Raw genomic sequence first — 10,358 nt, 5'->3', positions numbered from 1 at the left:
AAATATTGGGTGAGCCAGAATGTCTGATTCTTGCATCACCAAGTTCTAGAATGACGAGAACTTAATGGGTAAGTTCATCTTAACTTTGGGTTGAAACTTGATTTGTTCTTTGAATAGCTCTGTGATGTTTCAGAAACAAATTCCATTATGAAGCTCAGTTTCTTTGGTCAGGTCCATAGAGCTGAACCTGAGGGAGGTCATACAGTGATTTTTGGGGGGATATTCCAGGAAGAAGAAAAGTAAAGAAGTTGGATGGATTGTGGAGAGGATCCAAATAAGTCTGTAGTCACAGAGACATAATACTGCCAATTCCATACATGCAGTTCGAAAGTAAGCCTACTATGAAACATGGGAGAAGCGGATCTTTTACACCTGATTTGGTAATTTACAAGAGTGGTCACTGGTAGACTGTGTCTCTGCAAAGGCACCATCAGCATCTACTACACTGTAGTAGTTTGAGATGATGGTGAAACAATTTATCTTAATTAGTGAAAAAAGCTTTGTTTCTTCTAAAAGAAAGTAACCCTGACTCTCATGGACACGAGCAATAAAGATTGTTAATTCTTTTTTTTTTTTTACAAGTTTTAATTTTAATTCCAGGTAGGTAACACACAGTGTTCTGTTAGTTTCAGGTGTACAATATAGTGATTCAGTGCTTCCATATAACACCCAGTGGTCATAACAAGTGCCCTCCTTAATTCTGATCTCCTGTTTCACCCACCCACTTCCCTTCTGGTAACCATCAGTTTATTCTCTAAAGTTAAAGAGTCTGTTTCTTGGGTGGCCTCTATCTCTTTTTTTCCTCTTTTGCTTTTTTTGTTTTGTTTCTTAAATTCCACATATAAGTTAAATCATACAGTATTTGTCTTTCTCTGACTGACTTCACTTAGCGTTATACTCTCTAGCTCCATTCATGTTGTTATTATGGCAAGATTCCATTTCTCTTTATGGCTGAATAATACTTCATTTTATATGTCTGCTTGTATATGTTGTATATAGATATATAATGAATATACATACACAGTGGAATATTCATTCATATACCTATATGTAAATGTGCATATATATATGTGTGTATGTGTATATATATGCATATGTGCATACACATACACACGTATATATATATATTTATATACATATAAATATATATATATATATATATATATATATATATATACACACACACACACACACATATGATGTCTTCTTTATCCATTCATCTATGAGAGGACACTTGGGCTGCTTCCATAATTTGGCTATTGTAAATAATGCTTCAATAAACATAGGAGTGCATGTATACCTTTGAATTCGTGTTTTTGTATATTTTGGGTAAATACCCAGTAGTGTGATGACCAGATCATGGGGTAATTCTATTTTAACTTTTTGAGTACCCTCCATACTGTTTGCCACAGTGGCTATAGCAGTTTGCATTCCCTCCAGTAGTGCATGAGGGGTTCTTTTTCTCCACATCCTTGCCAACACCTTTTGTTTCTTGTGTTGTTGATTTTAGGAATGTTGTATTCCTGATAATTACTTCAGAGGTAGGGAATGTAGAGATAAACTTATTTTTCTGTGTGGTGGGTTTATCTTGGGCTGGTTCCCCTCATGGACACAGATTGCTGCAACATATATGGGCATCTTATCCTGATATGATACCTGGAGACAAATCTGACTGTTGAACTCTGGCTTTGTTGTTACTTGACATTGCATTGAGTCATGCAGAATAAATGCCCTTTAGTCTATTCCCTGAGAATAGGATTCTACTTAATCTAATTCTTGGTTTGGGGAAAATGATTACTGATCATATGGAAAGTAACTCCTGCTGGGAAGTCCATCCCCAGAAGCATTACAGACACTTAGGACAATGCCTGACAACTAGCAAGTATTCCACAGGATTTAACTGCTGTCATTGTGTTCCATATCTTACAGGTCTTTAAAAAAAAAAGATTGATTTATTTATTTGAGAGAAGGAGAGCATGCACCTCTTCGTGAGAGCAGGGGGAGGGGCAGGGAATCTCAAACAGATTCTCTGCTGAATGGGGAGCCCACTGTGGGGCTCGATCTCATGACCCCAAGATAACAACCTGAGTGGAAACCAAGAGTTGGTTGCTTAACCAACTGAGCCACCCAGGCACCTCTCTTTTATGTCTTGCACAGCCTATATATTCTTAAGTCTTATAACACATATTTTTTTACCACTGGTGTCAGCAGTTTGTTTTGTTATTAAATCAATTGACTTTTCTGGTCTGAGTTTTAAAAGGGCAAAGGTTGATCTTATTTGCTTAGAAACCTCACTGGTTTTTTATTTATTTATTTTAAAGATTTTATTTATTCAGTTGTCACAGAGAGAGGGAGTGCACAAGCAGGGAAAGCAGGAGAGGGAGAAGCAGGCTCCCGGCTGAGCAGGGAGCCAGAGGTGGGGGATCACGATCTGAGCTGAAGGCAGATGTTGAACTGACTGAGGCACCCAGGGGCCCTCCATTGGTTTATTTATAAGAATATATCTGAGCTTTTATTGGTGTTTCCTACATATCTCTGATGGGGAAACATAATTGAATAAAATTAATTGTATCATTAATGTCATAGAGATTGGGTGCAGTCTTAGGGCTATAATGCAAATATTTTAATGTCTTTATTTTTTTTAAGATTTTATTTATTTATTTGACAGAGACCACAAGTAGGCAGAGAGGCAGGCAGAGAGAGGAAGGTAAGCAGGCTCCCTGCCAAACAGAGAGCCTGATGTGGGGCGCGATCTCAGGACCCTGGGATCATGACCTGAGCCGAAGGCAGAGGCTTTAACCCACTGAGCCACCCAGGTGCCCCTAAGCGTGTCTTTTTATAAAGTTATTCTGCAGAGAAATGCTTTTTTTTGTTTGTTTGTTTTTTGACAAGGAGATATTGAGTGTAAGAGTAGAGAAAAGGGAAATTGTCACGATTAGGAGCATTTCTTTCCCCATAAATGCAGGAAACAAGGTCTATAAGTTAGAATCACCTTTTCTGGGAGGGGGTTAAACAGTGGCGGTCTCTAGAGAATCGGAGTTGCTGGAGAACCTGTTGTTACTGGACGTTGAGGGATGGTTTTATTTTCAGCACCACATCTGAGAAACAGCTCCCTGCCCTGGCACTGGTAGTGTCTGTAGTGTGAAGGTTCCTCCATTGAAGCTCACAGCACAGCCACGTAGGTAAATCACCTGAGACCTTTGTTCACACCGAGGTTTCCCTGACTCCAGCAAGAATGACTGACTTTGAATCTCTGGGGAGACATTTGAGGGATGTGCATGCATGTCTTTTTTTTTTTTTTTAGATTTTATTTAATTATTTGAGAGAGCTTGCTAGCAAGAGAGCACAGCCGGGGGAGGAGCAGAGGGAGAGGGAGAAGCAGATGCCCCACTGAACTGGGAGCCCCATGTGGGGGACTCAATCTCAGGACCCTAAGACCATGACCTGAGCTGAAGGCTTAACTGACTGAGCCACCCAGGCATCTCTGTGCACTCATTTTTACACTCAGAACTAAATTTGAGATTTTTTTTTTTCAAAGCATGACCCATTTTAATTAAAAAAAGAAATGGAAAGAGGGGTGCCTGGGTGGCTTAGTCAGTTAGATGTCTATTTTCAGCTCAGGTCGTGACCCCAGGGTCCTGGGATCCAGCCCTGCATTGAGATCCCTGCTCAGCCAGGAGCCTGCTTCTCCCTCTCCCTCTGCATCCCTTCATTCATGCTCTCTCTACCTCTCCCTCAAATAACTAAATAAAATCTTAAAAGAAAAAAAAAGGAAAAGAATAAAAAGCTTATGGGGGGATGTATTCCCAGTTAGGAAGATGGCAGGTCTTTCTTCAGTTTTGCTTTTTAATGTTGTATATACTTAACAGTGCATAAAAACTACAGTGCATCTACCTGTAGTTTTGAAAGAATAGTCACATAATAAGAACATTTCACTTTTCCAGGGGTTAAAAAGAACGATGCCATCACCCTAGGAACTGTTTGTGTGATCTGCCACTCAAATCACCCTCTCCTTGTTCTAGGTGCAAACACTTTTGACTTGTTTATTTTCTTTGAAGTTCTTCTTTTGGGTTGAATTCTATGAAATTTCAAGTATTTGATCATATTTGCCCTATGAAACTGGCAGTAGAATTAAGCATCATCCTCTTATCATCTGATACATGTTCCTGTTCAATTTATAAATCTGCCTGTTTTCAAACTTGTTAGAAGTTTAATATGTGTGAATTTTCATCTTAATTGTTTTTCTCATTATTGTACTTTGATATTTAATTATGTTGGGCATATAAATAAATAATTTATTTCCATTCCTCTGGGTTTTTACATGATATATGGTGAGTTTTCAAAGTAGGTATCCTCTCCAATATTGATGGAAATTTTGTTTGTAACTAGTTTCCTGTTACTATGAAAAACCTGTTGGAATACTCTCATATATGTCCCTTGATGGAAATAAGAGAGCCAGTTACACATGTTAGAAGGTCCTGATAATCTGTACCACATCAATATACTTTCAAGGATACTGATAACCGGGTGGGAGTAAAAATAATTTATTAATTGGCATATCTTATTGTTAACGTGGCTTGGCGTCTTCACATATTAACTTCCTTTTATTATTTATACATTTTTAATTTAAACATTTTTTAAATTTAAACATTTTTCATTCCTGTATAATTAATACTATATCGTATTAGTTTTGCTATACAATAGAATGATTCAGCAGTTTTATACATTACTCAGTGCTCATGATGATAAATGTACTCTTCATCCGTCTCACCTATTTTACCCATCCCTCCACACACCCACCTTCTGGCAACCAGCAATTTATTCTCTATATGTAAGAGTCTGTTTTTTTTTTTTTTTGGGGGGGGTTTGGTTTTTTTTTTTTTTTTGGTCTCTTTTTTTAGATAAGATTTTATGTATGTATTTATTTGAGAGAGAGAGCGAGTAAGAGAGCATGGGCAGGGTGGGGAGAGGTAGAGGGAGATGGAGAACAGAGTTCCTGTGTGGGACTTGATCCCAGAATCCTGGGATCATGACCTGAGCCAAAGGCAGATGTTTAACTGACTGAGCCACCCTGGCGCCCTGTCTCTCTTTTTCTTTGATGATTTGTTTTGTTTCTTAAATTCTACCTATCAGTGAAATCATGTGGTATTTGTCTTTCTCTGACAAATCTTGCCATGTTGTTGCAAATGGGAAGGTTTCATTCGTTTTTATGACTGAGAAATACTCCATTGTATGCATATACCATATCTTCTTTTTTTTAAAAAATTTTTAAAAATGTTGTCTATTTATTTGACAGAGATCACAAGTAGGCAGAGAGGCAGGCAGTGGGGGAGTGGGGAAGCAGGCTCTCTGAGCAGGCTCCCTGCTGAGCAGAGACCCCCCCCCCCATGCGGGGCTTGATCCCAGGACCCTGGGATCATGACCTGAGCTGAAGGCAGTGACTCCAACCTACTGAGCCACCCAGGTGCCCCTATATCACATCTTCTTTATCCATCCATTCATCTATGAATGGACACTTGGATTGCTTCCATATTCTGGCTATTGTAAATAATGCTGTAATAAACATAGGGAGATATATATATATATATATATATATATATATATATATATATATATATAATCTTTTTGAATGAGTATTTTTGGATTCTTTGGGCAAATACCCAGTAGTAGAATTACTGGACCATATGGTAATTCCATTTTTAATTCTTTGATGAATCTCCATATTGTTTTCCACAGTGGCTGCACCAGCTTGCATTCCCACCAACAATATGTGAAGCTTCCTTTTCCTCCACATCCTTACCAACACCTGTTTCTTGTATTTTTGAATTTAGTCATTCCGATGTGTGTGAGATCTCTTGTTGTGGTTTTGATTTGCATTTTCTTGATGATCACTTATCATCAGATGTTGATTATCTTTTCATTGTCTGTTGTCCATCTGTATGTCTTCATTGGAGAAATGTCTATTCATTTCCTCTGTCCATTTTTTTAAAAGATTTTATTTATTTATTTGACAGAGAGAGAGATCACAAGTAGGCAGAGAGACAGGCAGAGAGAGGGGGAGGGAAGCAGGCTCCCTGCTGAGCAGAGAGCCCATGTGGGGCTTGATCCCAGGACCCTGAGATCATGACCTGAGCTGAAGGCAGAGGCTTAACCCACTGAGCTGCCCAGGCACCCCATCCTCTGTCCATTTTTTGATTGGATTATTTTTTTTCTGGTTGAGTTGTATAAGTTCTTTGCATATTTTGGATACTAATCCCTTATCAGATGTATCTTCTCCCATTCAGGAGGCTGTTTTTTATTCTGTTGACTGTTTCCTTAGCTGTGCAGAAACTTTTCAATTTGATACAGTCCCAGTAGTTTAATGTTGCATTTTTGTATTTATTTAAATTCAGTTAGCCAAGGTATAGTATATCATTAGTTTTTGATACAATGTTCAATGATTCACTTGTTTCTCTTGCCTTAGGAGATACAAATAGAAAATGTTGCTGTGGCTGATGTCAGAGAAATTGCTCCCTGTGCGTTCTTCTAGGATATTTATGGTTTCAGGTCTCCGTTTCCCTTTCTTTTAAATACATGTTTGTGGTATTTCTACTGGGTTTATGTTTTTCTTATTGCTTCATATGAGTTCTTTAGATAATTTTAACCCACAGTCCCCTAAAGTGAACAAATATGTACATTGAAAATACTGTGGAAAAAAAAAAGATAAAATAGTTAAAATATGTAAAAAGAAGTAACAGTCTGCATTGACTATAGACAAAGTTGTCACACAGGATAATTAGAATCTAATTATAAATATACTTGTAAATATACACAGTGAAGATTAAGCTTCAGGAAACAGTGATTCTTAAAAGAAAAACTTTCTTTTAAAATATTTATTTATTTATTTAACAGAGAGAGAGATCACAAGTAGAAAGAGAGGCAGGCAGAGAGAGACGGGGAAGCAGGCTCCCCACTGAGCAGAGAGCCCGATGCGGGGATTGATCCCAACACTCTGAGATCATGACCTGAACTGAAGGCAGAGGCTTGACCCACTGAGCCATTCAGAAGCCCAGAAGAAAAACCTGTGAGAGTTCCCCATTTTATAACAACTCAGCTATATTTTTACCTGTATTATTTATATCAATATATACAAACTATATTTTCACAACTAGAATTGATATCAGACTTACTGATGTCATTCATTGGATAGAAATCCCTTCATTAATACCTAAACAAAGAAGACTGAAATTCAGTTAGAGAAGAATGGTGTGTCTATATTTGCAAATTATTTGAAATTTAATAGATGAACAGACCCAAATGTACATGAGGTACACCTGGTCTTGTAAGGTCAAGAAAGGACCACCCTGAATTCCACTGTTCTATAGAGTGCTGGTCTTTAAGGATTTATACTGCCTTGGGATGTCTGTGACAGAAAAATTGCTTAGTTAATGAGGAGCTATGGAAAATGAACCTCTAGGGACACAACACTGCAATCTGGCTGTGACTGCCTCATTCAACATGAAAAGTAGTAAGTAACACACCTAAGCCACCTCCCATAGGCAATCCCTCTTGCTCAGGAGCCCGGGTCTCACTCACTCCCTCTGTCCTTCCTGAGAGCAGATCTTCCATAAGGTTCATCAGAAATGTCAGTCATCATTCCAGTCTGATGCCAACCAGGTAATCTAATATCCCTTACTCAGTGTTTGGAAATGGGACCAAATGTCTTACTACAGGTTCATCTGAGGCAACTGTGAAAAGAGCACATATACCAGGTGATTGAAACCAAGTCACACATGGTCCTCCCTCCTGTCTTGTCTTCATATGTTTCCTTGCGCTTTTTGCCATCATTCCATTTACTAATATCTTTTCACTCACTTGTATGACCAGGACCATTTCCTCCTGAGTACAAATTTGCCTTTTAAAAAACACGACTGTTGGGGTTCTTGGGTGGCTCAATTTGTTAAGCATCTGCCTTCTGCTCAGGTCATGATCCCAGAGTTCTGGGATTGAAACCTGCATCAGGCTCCTTGCTCAGTGGAAAGCCTGCATCTGTCTCCCTCTGCTGCTCCCTGTGCTTATGCTCTCTCTCAAATAAATGAATAAAATCTTTAAAAAATAAAGTTTAAAAAACGTGACCATTATAAAATTTTCTGGCATTTATTTATAATCTTGTAGTGGTAAGAGGGCAGGAAGTTTGGAAAAACTTGTTTCTTGACATATCTATGTATTATCTCAGTTGTCTGACTCTGAAGTCTGTAGAGATCCAGACAGAATCTTTTTATTTTTAAAGATGTATTGATTTATTTTAGAGGGAGAGAGCATCTCAAGCAGACCTCCCACTGAGTATGGAGCCCAAAGTAGGGTAGGATCTCATGACCCTGAGTTCATGACCTGAGCTTAAACCAAGAGTTGGATGCTTAACTGACTGTGCCACTGAGGTCCCCCCCAGAGAGAATCTTCAGGTCACTTTCCAGTCTGTTTCTTTTTATAAAATTACAAAATTTTTTTTCAGAAGTAAACATTATTACTGAAGTGTAACATACACAAAGAACGGTACACTAATTGATGAATTTTCTTAGAGTGGAACAAACCCACATAACAACTAAGTCTGATCAAGATATTAAGCATTATAAGTTGTTCACATTCTGCATATCAGTTTATTTTTTTATCTTTTTAAAAAATATTTTATTCATTTGAGAGAGAGAGAGAGAGTGAGAGAGCGAGCATGTGAGCACGAGCAGGGGGAAGGGGCAGAGGGAGAGGGAGAGAGAAAAGCCTGACATTGGGTTCAATCCCAGGACTCTGAGATTATGACCTGAGCTGAAGTGAGATGCTTAACTGACTGAGCAACCCAGGTACCCCTAAAATTATTGAATTTTTTAAATAAACAGAGCATCATAAACAATGTAATTTTTAAAAATGACTATCTGTGAACCCTCTTCAGACTTAACAATGGTTGATTCTCTGCAATATCAGCTTCAGGTTATTATTATTTTTTAAAGGTTTTTATTTATTTTATTTGTCAGAGAGAGAGAGCACAGCAGGGGGAGAGGCAGACAGGGAGAAGCAGGCCACCTGCTGGGCAAGGAGCCTGATGTGGGACTCTGACTCCAGTATGACCTGAGCTGAAGGGAGACACTTAACTTAGACATGTAGGCATCCCAGGTTTTTATTATTCTTAAAAAAAACAGAATAATATACATGCAGAAGTCACCATCTCTTATTCCTCCCTATTAGTCTCCATCCCATCCCAAGATGGTTTTTGCCTCTAGTGGTGCTTGTCCTCTTGTTCTAGAAAACACACATTTGATTGACTCCATCTTTCCATCAGATTCATCAACAACATGGAACCCAGAAATGATACACATGTTTCAAATTTCCTTCTCATGAGAGTGACAGAGGATCCAGAACTGCAGTTTCCCCTATTCGTCCTGTTCCTGTCCATGTACCTGGTCACCATCCTGGGAAACCTGCTCATCATCCTGGCTGTCAGCTCTGACTCCCACCTCCACACCCCCATGTACTTCTTCCTTTCTAATCTGTCTATTAATGACATCTGTTTAAGCACAACCACGATCCCAAAGATGCTGGTGAACATCCAAGCACAGAATCAGAGCATCACTTATGCAGCCTGCCTCACACAGATCTGCTTTATCCTGGTTTTTGCAAGTTTAGAAAGTAGTCTTCTTGCAGTAATGGCCTATGACCGCTATGTGGCCATTTGTCATCCGCTGAGGTACACAGTCATTATGAACTCCTGCCTCTGTGGCCTGCTGGTTTTACTCCCCCTGTTCATTATCATCGTGGATGCCCTGATGCACAGTCTGATGGTGTTACAACTGACCTTCTGCACAGACCTTGAAATCCCTCTCTTCTTCTGTGAAGTTGTTCAGGTCATCCAGCTTGCATGTTCTGATACCCTCATCAATAACATCCTGATATATTTTGCAACTAGCATATTTGGTGGTATTCCTCTGTGTGGAATCATTTTCTCTTACACTCAGATAGTGTCCTCTGTTTTGAGAATGCCATCAGCTGGTGGAAAGTATAAAGCTTTTTCGACTTGTGGGTCTCACCTGTCAGTTGTATCTTTGTTCTATGGGACAGCGTTTGGGGTGTACATTAGTTCTGCTCTTACTAACTCTTCCAGAAACACTGCAGTGGTTTCAATGATGTACACTGTTGTCCCTCAACTGATGAACCCCTTCATCTACAGCCTGAGGAACAGGGACATGAAGGGAGCCCTGAGGAAACTCATAAATAGAACACCTTCTCTTCTGTGACTGTGTCATCTGAATGGACTGGGGTTTCTAGAATGAATCAAAGTGACAGAAATATTGGGTGAGCCAGAATGTCTGATTCTTGCATCACCAAGTTCT

The 10,358-nt window shown here is 39.0% G+C and overlaps 1 protein-coding gene across 1 annotated transcript; it reads left to right on the top strand.

The window, feature by feature from the left end:
• The first annotated feature begins 9,249 nt into the window (after window positions 1-9,249).
• LOC116863544 (olfactory receptor 7G1-like) lies at window positions 9,250-10,262 on the top strand. Its single transcript, XM_032850977.1, has one exon. It carries the CDS (start codon window positions 9,324-9,326, stop codon window positions 10,260-10,262), a length of 939 nt encoding a protein of 312 aa, XP_032706868.1. The 5' UTR covers window positions 9,250-9,323.
• Window positions 10,263-10,358: the final 96 nt, after the last annotated feature.

Source organism: Lontra canadensis, unplaced genomic scaffold (genome assembly GCF_010015895.1).
Source record: "Lontra canadensis isolate GAN:19392208 unplaced genomic scaffold, GSC_riverotter_1.0 scaffold1572, whole genome shotgun sequence".
Taxonomy (NCBI): domain Eukaryota; kingdom Metazoa; phylum Chordata; class Mammalia; order Carnivora; family Mustelidae; genus Lontra; species Lontra canadensis.
Note: the sequence above shows the minus strand (reverse complement) of the source record. Positions and strands in the feature narration are given on the sequence as shown.

Excerpts from the sequence above, each read along its gene's own strand:
- LOC116863544 (XM_032850977.1), top strand. The coding sequence starts at position 9,324 with ATGGAACCCAGAAATGATACACATGTTTCAAATTTCCTTCTCATGAGA.